Source organism: Carassius carassius, chromosome 30 (genome assembly GCF_963082965.1).
Source record: "Carassius carassius chromosome 30, fCarCar2.1, whole genome shotgun sequence".
NCBI lineage: Eukaryota > Metazoa > Chordata > Actinopteri > Cypriniformes > Cyprinidae > Carassius > Carassius carassius.
Window position 1 is genome coordinate 12,372,624 of NC_081784.1, and position 24,408 is coordinate 12,397,031.

A 24,408-nucleotide genomic window follows, 5' to 3' on the forward strand; every position below is an offset into this window, starting at 1 on the left:
ATGAGAATGAGTAAATTATGACAGAATTTTAATTTTTGAGTGAACTATTCCTTTAATATATCCAATGACTTTAATTTATAAATTGAAAACATGATTAGTGGGTGCATTAAAGTAATTTTTATTAAGAATTGCATTTATTGTTATCTCAATAGACATTAACGAAAAAAAGGAGTGTCACTTCTTTTACCCAAAAACATTTAACAGCAGATACATAACCATATGCACAAGTGGACTCTTGATAAAAACATGGATTGTTGGATTTAAAACTAATAATATTGTTAAACATTCCAAATACTTGAACCTATTCAAAGATCAAAAACATTTGTCATGACTCAGGAGACATTTTAATGGTTTCCTTATCGTTCCTGTTAACTGTCCTAAAAAATATACAGCTCTGTAAAAAAGTAAAGAAGGCTTCCTGGTGACCTTCGTCATGACTTATAAACAACCAGGTTAGCAAACACAGCTCTAACCTTAAAGTTCAACATAAACACTTTTAGATCAGGAGCTGTTTGCAGAGGATTTACCTGAAAAATGAAGTGTCAATAACACTACTGACTATTAAGAGTTGTTGTTCACATTTCTTACCAGAAACCAGGAAGCCTCTCATAATTTGTAATGTATGTGAATATGCGCATTTTAATCATGTACCAGGTAACATAGCTCGTGAAAATGTGTTTTATTGGTACCATATATCAACTGTCAATGGCAGACACAAGGCAAAATATATTTCTGTACAAAAACGACAAAGGTGCTCTGAAAACAAAGAGCATACCTGCTTAATAGCAGATTTGAGAAATGAAGCTGGAACCACACAGTATTTCATGAGTGAAGTATTCAAGAAGAATGATTTTCTTATTTGTATGCCTTAGATGGTTGCATTTAACCATTTTTATAAATCAGTGGAAGCCTTACAGTGGAGTGCCCTCTGGTGTTTTTAAAACCCAGTACACAGTCCCCTCAAACAGGTATCCTGGAATTATTGATCTGGATCATGTTTAAATTATCCAAAGTTTATTAAGAAATCTTATGGGGTCATCCAAGGATTTATATATCATCTTAGGTTAATGAAAAAAAAAAAAACATAAGTAAAATAATGCACAGAGGCAACATCAAATACACAGCAACATGTATCATCTCGATATATAATGGAATGGCAAAGACTTTAAAAAATAAATACATTGTACATTGACTTAAAAACTATAATCTACCTTTCTCAGGTGAAAGGTAGTTGTACCTTTAATGCTTCTAGAAACAATCTGAAATGAAAGGTTCAGCTTTACTTTTGACATATGAAGGGGTAAAGGTTAACAGGGGTCCTAGAGAAGAGTAAATAGAATTACACTTATACAGAACTTGGCTACAATCTTAAATATACAATCAGCAATACACAAACAAAGTTATGAAAAAAAAAATCATTATATAAACGTGTCAATTAAAAGGATCTTGCTCCTTGGTCTGTAGCATCGGGTAAAGAAAACAATGGCTGGCATGCTAATTTGACGTTAGATGCTAGATTTTTCAAGCAAACTATTCAATGTGAATGTCAGGTATTGAGCTTGATCTGTTCTTTTCAATTGGCTAAAAATATCCAGGAAACAAAATGTTCATAGCTACAGTCTCAAGACAAAATGTGCCACCAACAGTGTTGGATTTAGATCCTGCAAACAATGAGACTTTTACAGCTGCAATAGCTAATGTCTGACACATGCAGTTCTCAGACATTCATCATGTAATCTCATTTTCAAAGACGATTAAAAAACAGAAACAGAAAGACAGAGATGTGTAAAGCTTATCTACTTACAATAATGTTTATAACCGTAACAATACAAAATTTGTTATTTTACATTGAGATTGACAGCTTTTTCCAGTTAAAGATTATAATTTATTTTTGTTTTAATAAGAACAAAATTCATCAATCATTTTTAAAAAATAGATCCAAAATACAGTGACTAGAGTGCAAAGGATATTTAGAGTTTTCTGTTTGCTTGCTTATTTTATAATTTTTTTAAAAAAGAACAAGATACTAAAAATAATGGAAAAAAAAAAAAAAAAATCAAACATTTCTTTTGAGTCTGGTGTAATGGTCAGGCAAGCTCTCAGTGATCATCTCGGGCACGACCAAACTCAAGAACCTCGATGCTTTACACTTTATTACGTTTTACTTAAAGGACTTTACGTAGTGGTTCTCAACTCCGGTCCTCAAGCTCCGGAACTGTACAGGTTTTTGTTCCAACCAGGTCCTACAAAACAAATAATTGAGTTTTTAAAAATGGAGCGTTGGGTTTGAATCTGAGGTGCACACAATGGTCATATCATTAAAAGGTTAGATAAAAAGTAATGCTTTCCTGTCAAGTGAGCACAACAGAAACGGCCATGCATGTCAAAGCACAGCACGTACAGAGAGACCCGAGGTTGGAACAATAACCCACAGCCTGATCGCTAAGGCTGAACGAGACACAGAAACGGATGGTGTTGGGAAACGACTCTTAAAGAAACAAAAGAATCAACAAAACGGAATGTCTGATGGCGACAGAGGAGGAGGAGGGCCAATTTCACGTGTGACCAAATGAGGACTCCTCAAGGCAGAAAACTAGGATCGGATCACGTGAGCAAGTGAGCGAGGTGTCCTCCAGCCTTTCGCTAGCCCCTAACACTTCTACTGTGATGACTGTGAGGTGGGGTTGTCATTTTTGCTCTCCTGGCTGGAGGGAGCTTTGCTGTTCCAGGGGCTGTTGGTGCCCAGGGCGGGGGAACTGTTGAAACTGTCCTCGTCGTCGATGCCATTGGCCGCATCAAACTGTGTGTTCTCCAGCCTCGTGATAAGCCGCTCATCCTCGTCCCCGAACTCCCCTCCCATCAGAGTGGGCTCTCCCACCACCATCACATCCTGCAGGGGACAGGAAGGGGCGCAAACATTATCCCCGCAACCCGGGGGTGCTCCGTAGGGGGACGCAGTGGCTTTCTACACCACATCGCAACAGCACAAGGCACTGAGGAACTACACCTCCATTATTCTGCCCACTACAAGCCCAAATCAGCGCGGGAACTTAAACCAGCAGAGTTGTATGAGAAAAGGCTACGTTCACCATGCTGAACACTAAATAGCTCTGCCATGGTGGGCATCCCGGATCCTTGAGTGCTGCACGGGTTCATTCCACCTCGGGTCTCAAGTGTTGGCTGCATCTCTGGAGCTCAAAACACCCAACAGACTGACAAAAAGCACAAAACACCCACAGACCTGCGGCCCTAAAGGACCAGGGACTGCCCAGCATTGGATCATGTCCACTTGTCTCTACGTTGGGTCTGTCTTCCTAATATTATCCATAACTTGAATAGAAGCATTGGTTCACCCTCCTCCCGCTACCCATCTCCCAAAGCTCAAAATGGGCATTAAAATGAGATGCTTACAGGTACCTGGCTGGAGAGCGCAAAACTGTTGGCTGGACTTTTCTTTTTACTGTTGCTGTTGTTGTTGTTGTTGCCTCCTCCAGAACTCATCGTGCTGCCACCAGACATTTTCCGTTTCCTTCGCTTGTTGGGGGCTTGTCTTGGCGGCTCGGCTGGAGAAAGAGCAAGTGGAGATATCTGAGACTCATGTGGGACACTGCCGGATCTTTCACTCTATTAGAAGAAAGTTGCCCGATCATCACCTGGTGGGGCCACCATTCTCTGCCATTTCTGAAACAGACAGGTTTTGAGGCAGTCTCGTGGGCTGAGACTGTACGTCTTGTGCCTGGACATCAGCTCCTGCATGGGCTCCAGGATTACACAAAGCTGTGGGAGAGGAAAAAAACTGTTAGAGATGTTTTTGTAATTCACATCCATCATTCTGTAGACTGATGGAAATTAACTTACTCGGAGGTAGTTCAGTGTAGAGTTTGATAAGCCACATCTTGTGATGTTTTTTGATAGCTGGTCAAGCATTTGGGGGTCTTGGGCCTGTTGGGGAAAGAATTTATGTTTATCAGCATAAATAATAGTGCAGACATGATTTTTCCTAAAATGTCTTGAACATTATAAAGTAAAACAACAAGAAAACAGCTGCAATTATCTACTAAACAAAATTCTAAAAATTCTAAATTAATGGCAAAAGAACCATTTAAAAGTTTGAGGTCAGTAGAATTTTTCAATGTTTTGGAAATAAGTCTCTTATGCTCATCCAGGCTACATGATCAAAAATTAAGCAAAATCAGTAATATGGTCAAATATAACTGCAACTGTTTTAATATATTTGAATGTCAAAATCTAATTTAATATATTTTAAAATGTAACTTATTCATGTGATGGGACAGCTGAATTTTTAGCAGCCATTACTCCAGTCTTCAGCGTCACATGCTCCTTCAGAAATTATTCTAATATGCTGATTTGGTGCCCATGAAATGTTATCATCAATGTTTGTGCTGCCTAACATTTTTTGGAAACCTTTTCAGGGTTTCTTGATGCATTAAAAGTCCAAAAGAACTGCATTTATTTGAAATGGAAGTATTTTGCAGCATTATGAATGTCTTTACTGTTACTTTTGATCAATTTAATGTGTCCAAGTCCATGCTAAATAAAAACAGTCATTTCTTTTCAAAACAAAACAACAAAAACTTCCTGACTCTAAACTTTTAGTAATGATGTGAATAGATGCTGTAGCAGCAAAAAAACAGTATGATTGAAAATCCCAAACTCACATGCATTGCCAGGATGCTCCTCGGCACGACCTCTCTGTGCTGTCTGATGCTGAAGTGCCATGTCTTAATACGCATCATGTCATCAAACATAAACTCGAGGTACAGTCTGCCCTCCACACAAACCTGAAGAGATGACAGGACTTCTCAGTTATGTCAAACGGTAATAGTGGAGATGGCCTGCTATAAACTTGACTGTTATTTTCTTAGTGCAATGCTTATTTAATGGAAGCACTCTGAATTCCACTTAAGATCACAACAAGAGTTAACCTATGCCTTCTCTGACACCACGTTCACTTAAAAAAAGGAAATGAACGGGCAACACATAAATGCTATTTTTAGGATTTGCTTCTGACAATAAACTTCAAGAAGTGAGTTGTGTAATTGTGGTCATACCAAAGAATATGCTTAGTTAATGTTTTAAAACTGTATCAAACACAGAGAAAAATGATACCTGTGTGAACATGGGTTTGCCGTTCTGTGTAACCATGGTGCACTGATCACAGTCCAGGGAAACAAAGTTATTGTGGAAAGACTCCTTGGGATGTTTCAGCACATAGAAGAGTTCAGTGGCCCCACCTTCAAAAATACTCCTGAAGTACCGAGGGATCAACGTTCTACCAATAGCTGGAAACATGATAAAATTTTGAATTCAGTTACGGGGAATACCAAAATATAAATGCATTTCCTTATGTATCGGTCTAAATTTGATTATTCAAATCAAATTCAAATACAAACATTAAAACCACTGAAGTGACTTTACAAAACAGAACATTACTATATCGTTTGGGCCCATCTTCAAGACAGAAAGTGATCGTCAGCATTGCATCATCTTCGAAAAACTCTGTTGTGAACGCATCCCACCACAAATTGTCACAGTCCTGCTGAGAAAGCACAAAAACACTAATCATCTATAATCCTAATTAACTTAAACTTCAACTTAAATTAGCTAAACAAGCAACATGTACGTTGCAAGTTTTTGCATGCATGCAAACAAACTACTGTTATCCTACAGGATATTAAAATGTGTGTACCATGAATGCTAATGAATGTGATAGTGTTTTTTATTTTACCTCTGTCCAATTCTGTAGTCTTTTGTTGAGCTCAAATATTCTGTAGTCTGTTTGATTTCCAAACGGTGTGTGCCTCCTGTAACATGACAGTTTGGGGTCAGAACGATTATCTATTTTTTTCCAAGAAATTAATACTTTTATTCAGCAAGACTGATAGGAAAGGTTTCTTCAGCAGCAAATCAGAAGAATGATCTCTGAAGGTTTATGTGACAGTTAAGACTGGAGTAAATAAATTACATTTTCAAATATATTAAAATAGAAAACTGTTATTTTAAATTGTGATAACAGTACACAGTAATTGGTGAGCATAAGTAAAAAAATAAAAAATATTATTGACCTACAAACTTTTGAACAGTAGTGTGTATGTGCATTTAAATAATATATTAAGAAAAATTATACTTTTCTCAAGAAAATAATCAAATAACATGAACAGTATTTTACATGGCAGAGCAGTCTTGAAAAGGCCTGTGAGAGTTTATAACATAAGCTTTTTTGTTTTAGTACATCCACTGTGTATTTACCCCGCTGTCTGTCTCCTGAAAATGTAATAGTCAAAGATGTTAATTGCCAAATAAGTACTTACCCTATTCCAGGCTCCATGTAAGATGGCGGATACATCGGCGTGGGACTGAAAGATAAGGGCAATTATGAAGAATTTCAAATAAGCAACTTTCATATTACGTATCTAGCATATTATCAGTTTACTTTAGATAGATGTTAGCTAGATGTCAAGAAACTGTTACTTTAAAACTATAAAATGGTCACACACACATAGTCTTCTTCACCATGTAAAACAATAATCACAACATAAGTCTCACCCCACATCTCTATCCAGCATTGCGCCTGGGTGAAATGGAGGGAAGGCACTACCGTTGGGGGGCTCCTTTGGGGAGTACAGCTTGAAGGACTTGGACGAACAGCCTAGAACAGGAAACAGAAAGATAATGAGAAAGAGAACACCATTTAGACAGTACATTTATATCTACTATATACAGACATTCACAGAATATATATACAGACAGGCCGAAAAAAAACATATCCAGAACAATTCGGATGCATCATATGACTTCATCATAACGTCAATGTTTTTTAATATAAATTTTAAGAAGACTTGATTTACTTGTGTTCACTGTCAAGCCTTGCAGTTAGCTTAGTGAAATGCATGCTGATCTGAGACTGAAGGAAATGAAGGAATTTACCTTAAATACTTAATTATCTCAATAAAAAAGTGATACATTTTTTAAAGATAGATAATCCAACCACACGCTGGTCAGCAAACACCATTATGTGATCATTATTTCCCTGTAGCTTACATTCCCTGGGGAGTCGTGGCCTATTGGTTAGAGTGTCCAAAGGTCACGGATTAGAGTCTCGGTACTGTCAGGGATTGTAGGTTGGGGGAGTGAATGTACAGCACTCTCTTCCACTTTCAGTACCACGACTGAGGCCAGACCCTTGAGCAAGGCACTGCAACCCCAACTGCTCTCGAAGCGCTGCAGCAAAAATGGGTGTGTGTGTTCAGTGTGTGTGTGTGCACTTGGATAGGTTAAATGCAGAAGACACCATACCTGGCTACACGTCATGTCACTAACTTCCTCATACTGTATAAAAGAATTCATATAACTCCAGTTAGTGCTGTGTAATTCATGTTAACTGAAACAGCAAGCTCAAAGCAACAACCACAAGACATGCCGAACAGAGACTAATGAAATGCACAATTCAGTCAATAATTATAATGCAACATTATCCATAAAGTGTACTTTATGATTCTTGCACATTTGTGTCACTATATATAAAGGCTATACGATGGAAATAAAGGATGATCCCATACCTTTGACTAAGGAATTTTCATGAATGTGCTCATGATTTCTTATGTTATGGATATTTGGTTAAATAATTTGAATTTAGCATAACAAGAAACATTTATATTTACTATAGAAATATCCATGACTTTCCACAATATTACACTGCCCTGATACTTCCAAGTTTTGCATGGCAGCCTTCCAAAATCTGCCACTCTGCTAGTCGGATGCACCATCCTGTCAATATTGGGGCTGTGAGTTTTAATAATCCGCATAATATAAACTAAGACATTCATATTCAACTTCTCAATTTACATATAAAGAAGTAATAGAAATAATGCCTTTATTAATTCTTAGCCATGTCCTTAGGAATTACACTATTTAGAATAAAGCTTACACCAAATTAAACAGAATAACATGTTTTATAATGCTATTCACGCACAATTATAAAAATGCCCATTTTAATCCAAAATATATTATTTAAAGCCATTAAAAACAGATATATCAAATTACTGTATTTAATGCCTTTTCACCCAGATTAATACTAACTTTATCCTCGCTCTGTTGTTGGTGAACATTTGTGCTAAGCTACTATTAAAGTGTTGCCTCACTGTTAAATAAAGTGCATTGAACTATTATTAAAATACACAGCACTTAATTAAAAACACGTATTGCTGAGTTATCTTTAGCAACTGATTTCTAGCAAATCTTGCTATTCGTCTACTATAACGAAAAACTTGATATCCTAGCTTAGCCAGGCCTGGCTCGGAACACAGACGAGGCCTTGCACAGGTTCGCCGATTATTTCAACAACGTAAAAAGCATCAACATGAGGACGCAATTCAACGCCTTTATTTTCACGCGTTCCCGCTTTAAAACGAAATGCTGCTGTGAACTAATGTTGCACTGAAGCACAAGCGCACCTGCAGGAATCCAAGATGGAATTCGACGCGCTCTCTTCCCGGTGCTCCCGGTTTATAATCCCGGTCTGTCTGTCGCTGTTGTTAAAGCGAGGTGAGCTGAAACACTAGCCCCGTCAAACCATGGTGGTGTGCAAAATGCAGCCTCAGCGCTGGTAGTTGTAGACTTTGTTATACGGGAACCGTACTCAAGGGGGTAACGAGGAAAAGTGCCCGTGCGACCCTTTGTTCCTGTTCATGAACAATGGTACATGCCCTCTTTCTCTCTTATCCGTGAAACCCCCCTCAACACTCTCTGCTCTGCTGGAGCATCAACCCCTCGCGCTCCCCTCCACTGAAGACCACCCTTCCCCCCCAACCCTCACCCTCATCCTGCATTCAGGACACTTCATGTGAAATACTGTAACCTTACATATGTCAAAAGGAAAACACTTTCGAATTGACTACAGGAAATAAATGAATGAATGAATGAATGAATAAGTAAATAACACATGACTTAAATGAGCGCAGAGAAGATGTTGTTTACACCACGTACACTCTTTTGAAGACCCTGTTGGCAATAAGGTCTCTAAAATCATATATAGCTTTTAGCACTTAAGCTTATAACTTTGATAAATAAATTAAAAAAATGCATAAAATATATATATATATATATATGTAACGATAAAAACTCCGTAATCTTCGGGAAGAAGGAGGCGGGAACCGGCGGACAATCAAATAAAGACTTTAATAAAAAAATAAACACAAAACAGCGCGTCAGCCCCGCGCGGACGACTGTCGCGCACAAATAAAAAGCACAAAAAAAAACACAAACTAAAACCCAGGCCTGGTCCTCTCTCCTCCGTCACTGTCGTCGCTCCGGTTTTATATCCCTCCATCTCCTCCGTGGGACTCGAGACCGGTGGGTCGAGCAGGTGTCGCTCATTCCCAATCACTCCACCGGCCTCGCTCCTGTTCCCTCGTCTCTCGGCCCCGCTCCACTCGTCACATACCCCCATCGCCCCTTGCAGGCCGGGGGGGTATACCCTCGAGACTACGCTCTAATCCCCCACCCCCACCCCCACCCCCCCCCTCCGGGGGGGACCGCACACAGGGGCCTGCGGGAACCTGGGGGTAGGACAGACGAGTCGAGAGAAAAGGAGATGGAAGGAGGAGCGACAGAGACGAGAGATGGGAGAGGGGAGAGAGGAGAGAAAAAAAAACGGTTCCCAGACGCACTGCTGCTCGGCCCTCCACCAGCTGGGTGATCTCCTCCGCGGTGTCTGGCAGTGGCACTGGACGGCCCTCGGCGGACGGCACGACACTCCTCCGCCGCCCGGTGGACGGCAACGGCTCCTCCGGTTTTGGACAGCCGGCAGGAGTCCCCCGTTCCCTGCTCCTCCGGATTCCTTCACAGAGGCAGCAGGCTCCGGCCCCCTGGCGAACGGCGCCGACTCCTCCGCTCCCTCACTGACGGCAGCCGCCCCTCCACATCACGGGCGGCCGGCAGCGAGCTCGCCCGTCCCCGGCAACTCACTCCAGTCCACCGCCTCGAGCGTCCATGGCGGCACACCTCCTCGCCTGCTCGATGGCACCGCGGATTCACCACAGCGGCGAGGGATCTTCAGCAGCGCGTCCCTCCTTCTCCCGGGCTTCGGCACCACTGTAACTATAAAAAACTCCATAATCATCGGGAAGAAGGAGGCGGAAACCGGCGGACAATCAAACGGAAACTTTAATAATCAAAATAAATACAAAACAGCGCGTCAGCCCCTCACGGACGACTGATGCGCACAAATAAAAAGCAAACTAAAACTAAAACCCAGGCCTGGTCCTCTCTCGTCCGTCACTGTCGTCGCTCCTGTTTTATATCCTTCCATCTCCTCCGTGGGACTCGAGACCGGTGGGTCGAGCAGGTGTTGCTCATTTCCAATCACTCCACTGGCCTCGCTCTGTTCCCACGTCTCTCGGCCCCGCCCCACTCGTCACAATATATATATAAAATAAACATTTAAATGTGTCCTTTATACACTGATGTTCAAAGTTTGGGATCAGTAAGAGTTTAAAAGAAGTCGCTTCTGTTAATCAAGGCTGCATTTTTTTGACCAAAAATACAGAAAAACTGTAATATTGTAAAATATTATTACCATTTAAAATACCGGTTCTAATATACTTTAAAATATAATTTATTTCTGTGATGCAAAGCTGAAATTTCCTCAGCCATTACTCCAATCTTTAGTGTCACATGATCCTTCAGAAATCATGATTTATTATCAATGCTGGAAACAGTTGTGCTGCTTAATTTTTTATTATTTTTTATTCAAACTAGTGATACTTTTTTCAGGATTATTTGATAAATACATTTTAAAAGAACAGAGTTTATTTAAAATACAAATCTTTTCTTACAATGTAAGTCTTTATTATCTCTTTTTGCACATCCTTACTGAATAAAAGCATTAATTTCTAAAATGAAATACTTTTATATTGTTACTATATATTGTTAATATATTGTTACAAAAGATTTCCATTTTGTATAAATGCTAAAACTTGCATTTAGCATTAAAAGATGGTTAAGATGTTTTTTGTGTGTGTGTCTTAAAGGCACCTGATTAGTGAGAGCTAAGATCTATAAGACATTAGACTTTAAGTTGATTTTATTAATTTAAGAGTTATATGGAAAATAAGCTAAAGATGACTGACTCAGTTTGATCATAACTTGCAATCTATAAATGCCAATGCTATATAACAGGGTGATGGTGTTGCTTATAGCAAAAGATCTGGGCTGGAAATGGTCTAAAGGCTGCTGGCTCAGCCGTGGAGATCCAGTTCCAAACTCTAATCAAACATTCAAAATTACAGACAGGTGTTCAAAGAGTTATGGAAATAAACTCCGCGGTGAGGGATATCTAGAAACCGCATTAAGCCCTTTTTCCGCAAAGGGACTGGTCCTGTAATTTGTCTGTATTTTTTGTCAATGTCACGAAAACAAATTCCACTATTGTGTGTTCACAGGCAATAAATAAATACTCAAATAAATATGCAAATTCTGTCATGCTGAACTCTTGCCTTTTGATATCAGTACTTGAATAAATGTCAGCCGGTTTTTCATAAAGAGGTTAAACCCAATTAAATACTGAGAAGACTGTAAGAGAAACTTACAAAAAAAGCAATAATAACAAGAGAGAGAATTTTTTTTCAATATTTTGGTCACTCAATCAATCAAAAAAAAGTTCAATATTTGTGTTTTTCCTGTTAATTATATTAAAATTATGTAATCAGGATGAACAGTGTCATTTTTAATAAATGAAGAATGTTGAGTTCCATTATAACATTTTTCAAAAATATTTTATTTTATGTTCCACAAAAAAAGAAAAGCATACAGGTTTAGAACGACATGAGGGTGATTAAATGATGACAAATGGGTGGACTGTCTCTTTCAGAATGATATAAGAGCATTCAAGTCAGAGACTTTACTAAAGAATCTACAGTAAATTGGCTACTTAATTGGCTGTGGGTCAAATCAGTTCATAATGAATTGCTGTTGGTCATATAGGCACGTGTGATGGGTCAGACCCCTCCACTCCCTCAGATAGAACAACATCGCCCCCTGGTGTCATGAACTTGCTTAAACCCCAAATCTTCTGAAGAAAACTGTTTTGTTAAGATATTATACACGAGTGTTAATGGAGCCACTGATTATTATATAAATTAGCATTTGAAATCAGGATGACAAGTACCAAGTAACATGCTCTGATAACTGATGAATTTAATAAGCTGCTTGGTTAAATGGCACATCCAGACATGCAGCTAAACGTCCATTGGGGGCCCTTGTTGAATTTATTTATGAGCTTTATGAACGTCTTTCATCTGCAGTAGTGAAGCTTTTCTCAGTTTAACTCCTCTGGTTTGAATGAAGGATTGCCTTTGTGGGAAAACTCCATCCTCCACCGACATGACTGACAAAATCTCTCTCCCTGATGAGGCCTCTTCTTGCCTCTGAGTGCTCCAGGGGCTCTTTGTTATGCCACTGCCTCATCTCTCTTAAACACAAGCACAGGAGGAGCCATGCGCCTCACGCTCACCCAGGCTGCTCACAGCTACACGGCTGGCAGAGCGCGATAATGCTCTGGCGACAGACGACATATGTGAGGGCCATACTAACTAACTACTGTGGGGGAATGACTGCAGTGCAATCATATCTAATGTCTGTCCTCCATTCAGAGGAATGAGGAGGAGAGGAATCTCATGCGCTGTTCACAAAAGAAGGTCTACACTTTTGAATTTTTCATAAAAAACGATGTAATAAATTGTTTAGGGTTCCCACGAAAACCTAGAAATTTTAAGGTCATTCAAAGTTTGACTGGAAATTATTGAAATCTTATACAGTCATTCTCAACTCTTTCTACAGTCAATAGAAACATTTTATATTTTATATTCTGAAGTGTCTCTATGTGAGATCTCTATAAAACTGTTTAATAAAACTTTTATCCTGTCATCACAGACTGGAAAACTCGTGGTAAAATCATGAAAAATCATTGGTGAGAAATACATGTACACGCTAATATGTTGGTAAAATCTTTTATTTTTTAATCAAAAATATTTCTGTATAATATTACAGAATAAAAACTGAAATTTGATGATTTTGATTACTGATATTTTTATTTATTTTAAAATATAGTCTATTCCTATGATGGTTATTAATCTAGTCAGAAATCGTTCTTTGCTTATTTTGTCTTCATTTCTTATCATTATCAATGTTGAAATGTTGTGCTGCTTCATATTTGTGTGACAACTATTTTAAAAGATTACTGATAATTAAAAAATGTTTTAAAGAATAGCATTTATTGGAAATATAAATATTTTGTAAACTCTAAATAATTTCATGGATCCTTTGTTAAATAAAAGTATTAATTATTTTTTTTTTAATCTTACTGACCCCAGTCATGTCTCACTGATACTAGCAGCGGACATCTGCCTCTGCATTTCCAGATGATGATGTTCTGATGTTCAAACTTTTCTAAAGCTCATGCTCTACAGATGATTTCTTTCTTTTCGTCCCAAACTACTCATTACCACCTAAAACTCTTACAAGCATTTGATTGACAGAGATGTACTGTATGCAAAGCTGAGTGAACCCACCGCTGGATTAAAATGACAGACTTCTTTCTCTTTAAGCTGTTAAATCACTTGAAAACACACGTTGCACTGCTGTGAGAGGAAATAAGATGAGGGCTCTGAAATGGCCACGCTTTACAAATATACAGTGAATATTCTGCCTCCTGCTGCACTACAGTGGCGGCTTAGTGGTTAAAGATGTGGCAAAGCACTTAAGCTCAGGTCACTCTGTGGGGATTGGACCTGTAATAAATATACTATAAGTCACTTTGGATATGAAAGCATCTGATAAATGACTAATAAGTAATTGTGGTGTTTGTTGACTTTGTTGGCAAACACTCGATGCCATCAAACACCAATGTCAGACCTCCAAAAGCAGTGGGAGAAATACTTGATGAGAATGCTGAGCAAAATTAATGAGCAGTAAAACATACTGAGTAAAACACATTTGCTGCCATTGGGAAATAATATCATTGGAAATAAATCAGCTCTGGCACTTTAGGTGTTCCCAACTTAAAATACACACTTCAGAGCGAGCGTGGGGTCTGTTCTAATCATACTCAGTGTGTTTCATCAGCAGCCGCAGGGTCATGGAAGTTTATCGAGATCTCAGGGCAAGAGCCACTGAGCTGGAAATCACAGAGTAGCAAACAGCTGATCCTTGTCACTCTACAAGATACAGATGCCTTTGCTTACTCCTCATTTTATTTGATTTTACATATTTCATTCATTTTATTACTGTAGCTCTACAATACATTCTTGCATTTACAATTGCTGATCTATACAGTTATTTGGCTCAACTATAGCAGCTGTCCTTTATCATTATTATCATAATATTTTCTGAACAAAACATTTGGCCGTGCAAAAGTCACTGTCAGAGTGTTGGTATGCAGTGGCTAACATGTTTTGTAAATATTAGGATACACAGGGATGTACAATGTGCATTATGCTGTAGTCTTAAATATTAGGGTACACAGGGATGTACAAGGTGCATTATGCTGTGGTAGTTGCAAAGCAGGTTACTGGCCTGCTAACCTCGACATCTTTTAAAGATTATTCTGGATTCTAGGTGCCTTGGCTTGTACCTTCAAAGTCTAGTCTAATGAAAGAATTTCTTAATGCACATGTATACTTCATAATTACACCAGTCGGTGTTGATAAGTGACTGTATAAGGGAGTCATTTGATCGTCTATTAAAAGATTTGGTAAAAAACACGTTTCAATCAAGAATAAGACATGGAACTCCGAATAATAATAGCTTAATAGCTTAGGCCTATTATTGTTTCGGCAATATATGGTGAATATATTAAGAGTAGCATGACTATTTTGAATTCAGTTTTGAGTCATTTTGATTTTGAGTCATTGATTGATTCACTCTAATGATTTGTTCAAATACAATGCTTCATTTAGGAACTAACCATTACTACGGTGTGTTTCTGGCTTCTTTTAGCAAGTATGGTGGTGCAAAAAGTAGACAAAGTAACTGGAAATATTGTGTGTAAAACTTGTGTGTTACTCAATATTAAGCTCTTATTAAACATTAAATTTAAAACAATATTAACTGTTTACTGAATTAGCTGCCTACATATTAACAAAATCACATTTCAGTAGCCTACTGTTGATTACCTGCAGAAAAATGTAAAAGTTGTGACCCATTTAACTGTGTGAGAAAGGTTTTTCTTTTTCAAATGTAATTTTTTTTTATACTAAGAAACCACAAAAGTGCTGACTTTGACTGCCCTAAAATAACATTTTGCATTAATAATGGCAAATTCTGTAAACATGGTAAAAAAATTATTGCATATTTGTTTATATAATAAAGATGACAGTTTGAAAACACCTAGTCTCAACCTCAGACGTCACATAGACGGACTACTGGTTAAACGTCCCTGTCCCAAGTGGCACCCTAAACCCTTGCAGTCCTCCTCTAAGTCCGCACTTTTCGTGACGTAATGACGCTTTGACTGTCTGGTAGAAGTCTGCTACGGAGCTAGTTTCATCCACACACCATTGACTAAACTTTGACAAGTCATGGGCGGGTCATATAACGGCCGCAAAGGGGGCGCTTGCAAGCACCCTTCTGAACGCTAAAGTGACATATGGGACACCCTATATGGTCTCGTGGACTTAACAGACACACGCGCGACCACTGTAATCCAGTAAGACCACAAGTGCACAGGAAGTTTTCCATTTGGGACACGGCCATAGTACACAAAAGTGGAAACTCTTCAGGAGTTTCGAAGTCGTCATAGGATTGGTTGAATTATACAGGATTTCTGGGAGACGTGTGTTGCGTTCTTTAGCATTTCGCCTGGAAACAAATATACCGTGATGCCAAAACCCCTCACGAAAGAAGAAAGCCGCCGTGTTTACAATTGTGATGATGAGCGCTTATCAGAATCAACTAAACGCTGGATTTTCAAAAATATGTGAAATAAATAAAGTTTGCAGCATAAAATATTTAAAATACAGGACAGACCAAAAGTTTGGACAAACCTTCTCATTCAAAGAGTTTCTTTATTTTCATGACTATGAAAATTGTAGATTCACACTGAAGGAATTGTGAAACACATGTGGAATTATATACATAACAAAAAAGTGTGAAACAACTGAAAATATGTCATATTCTAGGTTCTTCACAGTAGCCACCTTTTGCTTTGATTACTGCTTTGCACACTCTTGGCATTCTCTTGATGAGCTTCAAGAGGTAGTCACCTGAAATGGTCTTCCAACAGTCTTGAGGGAGTTCCCCGAGAGATGCTTAGCACTTGTTGGCCCTTTTGCCTTCAGTCTGCGGTCCAGCTCACCCCTAAACCATCTCGATTGGGTTCAGGTCCGGTGACTGTGGAGGCCAGGTCATCTGGCGCAGCACCCCATCACTCTCCTTCTTGGTCAAATAGCCCTTGATGCCTTCAGTGTGACTCTACAATTTTCATAGTCATGAAAATAAAGAAAACTCTTTGAATGAGAAGGTGTGTCCAAACTTTTGGTCTGTACTGTACGTCCGAGAGTTTTACATACCGGTCTGTTATTGTGGCGACATTTCCAATCCCCAAAACGTGACGCTGAAACGAAACAAACCGTGATTGTTTGTTTGACCTCAAATGGCCTCATAGGCGGGCCTTGGCCAGTGCAAGCTGCCATGGATTCCAGACCTTCAGCCGTCAGTCTGAAGGTCTGGCTACAAAAGACTAGAAAACACCGGGAAAAGTAACAGCACACCTCTCATCATCCAACCGCACAATTTAAAGAATTATTCATATCCATTACACAAACAGTGAGTCACATGCCAAATCCTAATACAGGTACAAATATAAGCAATAGCAATATTGATGCTTATCCTACCAAGCACCACTAATAAATCTTCATTCAGTCCATAAAATCATGTTTCCTTTTTGTTCAGACAGGGCATTGATTCTCATCTAATATTCCCTCACCATAGGTGACACGTGACATAACGAGTTCTAAAATCCCCATCTAACACTGACGAGTTGAGGGGAGCTGATTTTCTGCACAGGAAGCCATTTTGTTCTAGCTCTGTGTAATGAGACAGATCCGTGAGCCACGGGCTGGAAAGGGAGGAGATGTTGCACACGCACACACAAATGCACACTATATGCGCAGACATTGCCAATCCAGTAGGGAGACAGTGAATCAGTGCAGCTTCTCCCAACGTGTCACATCCTAACCCTTTCATTGTTGTCCAACTTGAAACAGGCTTGCTTTGTGACCCAGGTTGCTATTTTAGCTTTGCTTAAAGTAATTTCCTTCTAATTAAGGGGCCATGTGACTTTCTGCATGAGGTAATAGGACACATGCTGCTGATATCGAGTGCCTGTGGGTGAAAGGTAGAGTCCAGTGGCAGAGAGCAGCTGGATGGAGCTTAGTAAAATTGAAAAATGTTGTTATCTAGCTCAAACAAAGCTATAAAAGAGGCCATTAAAAGTGTGCAATCCGTGCTCAGTGATAGATCCCCGATTCCAGACAGGAAGATCACGGCGGCCCACTGTACGTGCAGCCCACATGAGCAGAGGAATGTAAACAAACCAGACTTCAAACGAAACCTGTGTCAAGAGGAGGGGCGTGCGCTGTAAGCACAGATTGCATCGTGTTTCTGACAGAGGTGAACATCACAAGCAGTTTTTTACGGTGCTCTTCTGCCTTTTATGAAACAGTGCTGTGGGATCCCACACTAAAGCATGAAAGAGCTGTCTCTCATGCTCCGAGCCTGTTTCAGTCTCACCCAGTCTCCTTCTTTCTTCTCTTCATCCTCTTTCCCGCCTCCCTCCTCACAAAAAAGGAAAGCAATCAGACAGGACACATGTCTGTGGAAATTTCCATGACTACGCTTGTAAAAATGTACCCTTGTGACTTGATTTTAAACAAACGCAACGTGCCAAATTTTGGCTTGTTTATCAGTAGGGTTGCCAGAGAGGCTTTTGTGGCTGGCTCTTGCAGTGAGATAAAAATCTGACTTGAGAATGTCTTAAGAAACTGCTTGCCTTGTGTTTATGGCACCAAAACAATCCCCACACTGGTTCAAACTTGTCTTGATGCCATTCACCTTGTTTTTAATCTTTATCGCAGTGAGGGAGAGGACAGACGTTACGTGCCTTGTAATAGTGATTGTCTTTCCATGATGCCACAGATCTTAAGAACAAGAAGTCTGGTACTTGGAAACTCTTATAGACTGAACATATGGACTCGATTAAAAAATGTATTTTAGTGATCCTTTAGATGAAGACTATAACTTGTGAGAGAAAAAGACAGAAACAAGAGTGCCTTGTGTCTAGTGGTGTAAATTTGTCCTCTCTGTGTAAGTGATGGTGCACACTGTCGTGGCCTAATGGTTAGTGAGTCAGACTCGCAATCGAAAGGTTGTGAGTTCGAGTCTCGGGCCGGCAGGAATTGTAGGTGGGGGGAGTGCATATACAGTGCTCTCTCCACCTTCAATACCACGACTGAGGTGCCCTTGAGCAAGGCATCGAACCCCCAACTGCTCCCCGGGCGCCGCAGCATAAATGGCTGCCCACTGCTCCGGGTGTGTGTTCACAGTGTGTGTGTGTTCACTGCTCTGTGTGTGTGCACTTCGGATGGGTTAAATGCAGAGCACGAATTCTGAGTATGGGTCACCATACTTGGCTGAATGTCACGTCACATCACTGCGATTCTGACCACACTCAAACAAGCCATGCTCATTCATTATAGGGCCAACAGGTAACATTCCGACACTATGATTTCCAAAAGTTACAAATGGCAAAAGAACAGGGAAAGCAGCTGTATATTATCACTCTGTCACTCTTGACGGGTTTACACAAGGTATATGGCCAAACATGTCATGCTGCCATTGATTGAGTTTCCCTATGAGGATACTTGCTATTAGATCACCAACATGAAGCCATGTCTTTAGGAACATCACTAAGCCATGGATATAGCGGTGCTAACATTTTTATGAAGATTCTGTCTGAAGTGTGGGGCTGGCGAAGTCTTGTTTTTGATTCAAACTGATCAAATGTACACTTTAAATCAAAAGAAAATAAATAACAATAGTTATATAAGTTAACGTAAAATATGGCTATTTTTGTGATTTGTGCATACAGTGATTTATGCTTGTGACTGATTGTGCAATTCTGTATAAATTAGTAAAGACAGATGTTTAAGATGTCTCTATTCAACATCATCTCAAAGCAAGGATAGCTGCCCAAAAAGTTAATGCCTTCGATTTCAAATGCCCTAAACATGTGAAAAATGTTTACAATGCAGATGATTGAATTAGTGTCAGAAGTTTTTCCATTATGGAAACAATCTTTATATTATTCCCTGGCATCGGCACAAATTGTCAACCAATGACTAAAACTGCTTTCAGAACACGATTAATGAAAACAAACAAACAAAGAGAATATGTTTTTCATAACCGTCAGAAGTTAAACTGCCACAGTGTCCTGCTCAATCAAAAGCCTTTACTTGTTTCTCTATGCAAAGCACTTTAAGATGTGAGCGAGAGCTGACGTCACGTGACGAAAGGAGAGCACTCCACAAAATTATGCACACAAGTCAGAAAAGCTATTCAACAGCAATGTCCAGGAATTCTCTGATCCGAAATCACAAACAAATGCATGCCATTACATACAGAATTAAAATACTCAAATGAACTTCTAAAACAAATGTCCCCATACAGGAATGCTGATTTATTTAAAGCTCCTTTCCAGTTCAAATAAACAGACCACGGATACAGTGCACAATGCAACATATGACCTAAGTGGATCTACATTATTGGAGATGTGAAATCTTCCAGGTATACCGCTCTCCCTTTCATTCCCAAAACCCCATGCAGGCTGGAGCTGTGCATGCAGAAGAGATGGAATTAAAGCTCTTACCTGGGCAAGCACATCCTCCAACAGACATCTTCTCACATGTTTGGCACTGCTCTTAATGAAATGGTGTTGTTCAGTCCACGCACTGTTAGCATGGGCTTCTTCTGAAAAATAGAAACAGGCAGAAAGGGGTGGAGAGTCAGCAGGAGGAGGGCGCAAAAAAATCAAAATGTAGAAACAAGAGCTCAGCGAGAAACAGGAAGTAGGAATTACACTCCTGCTCGACACTGCGCCCAGGTTCATTAATATGCAAATTGCAATACTTATGGGAGAGAGAAAATATGAGAGTGAGAGAGAGAGTGTGTGTGTTTGTGTGTGTGACACAGGAGAGGATCAGAAAGGGAAGGAGGGAGATGGAAAGCGAGAGCCAACATTGTCAAAGTGACCTGTGAGGCACATTTTAGAGCACACTGGCCATGTGATGCTGTTCTTTTTTGTCTCACAATGTATTGCCTATTTTTGCCTTGTGCTGCTAACAGAGATAAACAGAGGCAGCCAGAGCCCAGAGGCACGGAGTCATTACCGCCTAGTAAAGCTACGACACACTGCATAAACACACACACAAGCACACGTACAGTCTGCCCTCCTGATGCTCCCTGGGGTCTGCTGTACAGCTCACCCCTGCCAGAGTGAGACACACACACACTCTATCAGCTGCATGACTGATCTGCCTTCTCCTCATACAGCCGTCCTTCTGCTCTTTCCATGTTCTGTACATTTCCTTAAACCTGCATTGCTGTACATTATTTTGTCTCTTTGATATATTCACAAAAAAATTACAGTAGGGTAGATGTGCACAATATATTGGTACCATCTTGGTTATTAGGCATAAAAACATAATTGCTTTATATATATATATATATATATATATATATATATATATATATGTATATATATATATATATATATATATATATATATATATATATATATATATATATATATATATATATATATATATATATAAATGTGATATTCAATTGTACATGCCTAAAATACCTTTGCTATCATTTAACAAATGTTAATATTTGTATAATATTGTATGTTTAACATTTAATATACGTGTACTATTATACGAACATTTTATAGTGAATATTTACATATTATAAACATTATTAGAAAATTATAAATACGTAGTATTAGTATATTAATTAAAAAGACTAATTCTATAACACTTAATGAATTCATTAAATGTTTATACTGTATATATTTTAATATTGTGATGCCTAAATTCACTTGTAGAATTTAAATGATTGATTCTAGTTTGTTTTCTTTTTTCATTTATTTAGAGTAAAAAAAAGCATAAAATATTGGAATATTAAATTGAAAAATATATAATATTGGAATTTTTAATCTATAATTTTAATGTCAGTGCCTGTGAGAGCACAATGATTAGATGGAAATACTATGGTATTTACATGGCAATTTTTCATGGTACAAACAAAAACATGCTTTTGTAATTACAATAACTGTGATTTATTCATAGTGACAAAAATTGTAATGTTAATGGAAGTTAAACTGTTAATCATATTCATATACCATTCTATTTACATAGTGCTTTTACTTCTGCTCTTAAGAATAGTATGTTTATATATATATATATATATATATATAGCGTAAATATACTAATTGTGATTAATTCGTACTGACAACATCTACCAGGGAACATCCAGATACATTTACAGTAAGTACCTTGGTTTTTCCCATTACATGTGTCTTTTTCAGTAAGTATAATAACTGTGATTTATTCATAATGACAAAATAATGGTACTGTTAACATATTCATACAGAATGCCATTTACTTCTAAGAATATAGTGGTCAAAATCTTTTTTCATTGAGTATAGTAACTGTGATTTATTTGTAATGATTTTGTTACCAAATTCATATAGCAAGATGTCTAAATAAATGGCACATCAAAGTACTTTAAAGAATACCATGGTATTTCCATGGAATCTGTCCAAAAACATATAAATACCCTGTTCTATAAATGGTGCAACTGCGATTTATTTGTACAGAAAAGAAAATGGTTCCAAACATACCTGGAGCACTGGGACATTGGAGAAACAGAGAGAGTGTGCTAAGGTGTCTAATTTCTTCAAGAACCTGTATCTAAAACTGTCTGAGCACATCTGATTCACATCTGTCTTTGTCTAAGTGCACATTCACATCTTCAGCCCTCCCTTTTTTAAAGACTCACTGGCTTTCCCATAGTCTCAAAGGACAGAGGTCTCTGTCCACATGGCACCCGCTCCGTGTCAGTCCCGCGATCAATCCGACACCTCCCTCGCTCTGCCCCGCTCTCCTTTCTCAAAGCCTCTCCCTCCAGTGGGCTGTGCTTCTAACTACCGAATCTCACACACCACTGGTCCTTTACGTCCCATGTCAAAGCCGCCTGACAACTCCAGAGAGGGGGGAGTGCGAGAGCACTCAGCAACCTCTTGATTTCACAGACTCTCATCCGGCGTATCTAGGGAACAAGGCACTGCTTTCATCGCACCGCTGTTATTACTTGTCACCTGTCACTCAAAATCAATATGGTGACACAGAGACAACACTCTCCATCCCACATGCGCACAAACGACCAGCCAGTCAGATGTAAAATCAGTCCCTGCGATTACTTACTCCTAAAATGCCTTTAATGAACTCTGATTTACTTTCCTTAGCTGAGTGGAGCTGCAGGCCAAAACACAGTGAGCGAAAAACAAAGAAAAAAAAAGGTTTTTTTTGCGCTGCTGTAGGAAATGGCTTTTTGTTTTCAGAACCACAGATTGGCTTTGATGCCCTGAGCCTTGGGAGATGCACTTCACCAGACTGCACAATCAGGTCCTGCTCTCCCTCTCTCCCTCTCCTTCGTCCTCAGTCACACACGCTCACACTCCAACTCACAGCTCTGCTGAAAACAAAGATGATTCCTCCTGTCTTTCCTCTGACACCACCATAGTCGAAGCTTAGATGTTTACCTGGGTGCGCTGACACTCACTTACCTTTGCTCGCAGTCACGGTGGTGTTCCCGGTGCTGCCACGCTGTCGAGAAACAGAGAGGAAGCATCTACAATCAACTCTTTATCCCATTAAGTGCATGAAAACAACACAAAATGCAGCCAGTTTATTATACTAAAATGGCCTTAGTTCAATAAAAACTAATCTAATCAAGTTCCATATTGTTTGCCTCACTACATTTTACCTTTTCAGGGTCTGTGCTGTTTGTGGTAGTCGAAGCTCGACGTATTGATGATCTGGAGCTGGGTCAATTAGCCCTAAAAAGCATGGACAGAGAAAGAGAGAGAGAGAGAGAGAGAGAAAGAGAGAGAGAGTAGAGGAGAGCAAAAAGGAGGAGGCGGGAGAGAGCATACGGATCCACTGGAATAAATATGACGCAGAGCCAGAGCAACTTCTCCAGCCCGCTGTACCCAGCGAGGGCACTGTCACCATGGCAACGGCAGAGCAGTGATCGCTCGCCGGGGCACACAAGGCACGGCATTATTCTGTCTCTCACTCGCTCGCTGGAAATACACTGTTCCATTCAGACGGCGAGCACGTAGGCAGGGGGACGGGCGCCTTGTGTTCAATTAACTCTACTTGTTCTGGGCCCCAGGAGCCCAGCCACCTGTGACCTAAGATGAGGACTAACGCTGCTTAATGTGAAGATTATTTGAGGACATGCTAAATGGGTCACCGATCAGCATTTGGAGACAGATCCTTACAGACTCTATGTTAAACAAAGCAAGGTGTCTGCCTAGTTAAGTTGAATGAATGAAGTTTATGTGGCATTGTGAAATTAGAAAACTTGGGGTGTTTACACGACAACAAGTGACAAAAAAAGAGAAGTTTTTTCCTTTGTGTTTTTGAAAAGATTTCTATTCAGGTGACAACATTGTCAAAAACAATCCCTTTTCACATTGATCTATGCAAACAAATGAAAATGCTGCATTATGCATGCCGGTAGTTGGCAATGTCACTTTGTAAAGAAACACTGCATACATACCTATAGACTGAACATATAATATGCATGCGCATGACCTCATCGTTTCCACAAATTTTTGTACTTTACACGAAGATGATAAAGGTATTGTTTTCATAAACCTGAACTTTGAAATCAGTTTTCAAAAGTTTGTTTCTCCAGGCCAACAAAACACTGCTTTTGTGCAAATGAATGGGCAAAATGCATAAATGCATAATAGTTACTTACACTCCACGGCTAACCAGGTTATGTTCTGGGTTAGAGATCTCAAACTGAAGTTGTGGACCAATCAGATGTGAGAAAAGTGACACATGTCTGACACAAAGTCACTCCCCCAGTTTATCTTGCTTCAAATTAAAGGTCACTAATGCTTTAAAAAAAGTCTGGCTTTAAATATAATTACTGAGTCATTTTATGATTTATATAATTATTATGATTCATATTATTATTTATCTATTACACACAAGCAATTTTAGTTTAACAGTTATTATAAATCGTGTATACAGA

The 24,408-nt window shown here is 39.2% G+C and overlaps 1 protein-coding gene and 1 non-coding gene across 8 annotated transcripts; both read right to left on the bottom strand.

Annotated features, from left to right (window-relative positions):
- Positions 1-660: 660 nt before the first annotated feature.
- On the bottom strand, positions 661-23,224 carry LOC132110646 (LIM domain-binding protein 1-A-like). 7 transcript variants are annotated; one of them, XM_059517429.1, is made up of 13 exons: positions 23,125-23,224; positions 22,925-22,964; positions 19,943-20,043; positions 6,568-6,670; positions 6,333-6,377; positions 5,750-5,825; positions 5,455-5,557; positions 5,131-5,303; positions 4,680-4,802; positions 3,859-3,942; positions 3,654-3,777; positions 3,412-3,563; positions 661-2,243 (listed from the first exon to the last, which is right to left on the bottom strand). In XM_059517429.1, the coding sequence occupies exons 3-13, from the start codon at positions 19,968-19,970 to the stop codon at positions 2,190-2,192; spliced, it is 1,065 nt and encodes a 354-aa protein (XP_059373412.1). In that variant the 5' UTR covers positions 19,971-20,043; positions 22,925-22,964; positions 23,125-23,224; the 3' UTR covers positions 661-2,189. The 7 variants fall into 7 exon arrangements, with proteins under 7 accessions (XP_059373412.1, XP_059373410.1, XP_059373408.1 ...); XM_059517427.1 differs by having other exon boundaries at positions 661-2,890; positions 3,418-3,563; positions 23,125-23,223; XM_059517425.1 differs by having other exon boundaries at positions 661-2,890; positions 23,125-23,223.
- Positions 4,875-5,010, bottom strand: LOC132111241 (small nucleolar RNA SNORA13). The gene has a single exon (XR_009424774.1). It is a non-coding gene; the product is annotated as a small nucleolar RNA SNORA13 (small nucleolar RNA).
- Positions 23,225-24,408: the final 1,184 nt, after the last annotated feature.

What these genes read in the sequence shown, in the direction of transcription:
- LOC132110646 (XM_059517424.1), bottom strand. Translation starts at nt 19,970, where the DNA reads ATGTCTGTTGGAGGATGTGCTTGCCCAG. An exon ending in GACTACAGAATTGGACAGAG is followed by an intron (nt 5,561 to 5,749) that starts GTAAAATAAAAA and finishes GTGCTTTCTCAG; the next exon opens with CAGGACTGTGACAATTTGTG. An exon ending in GAGAATGGTGGCCCCACCAG is followed by an intron (nt 3,564 to 3,653) that starts GTGATGATCGGG and finishes CTCTTTCTCCAG; the next exon opens with CCGAGCCGCCAAGACAAGCC.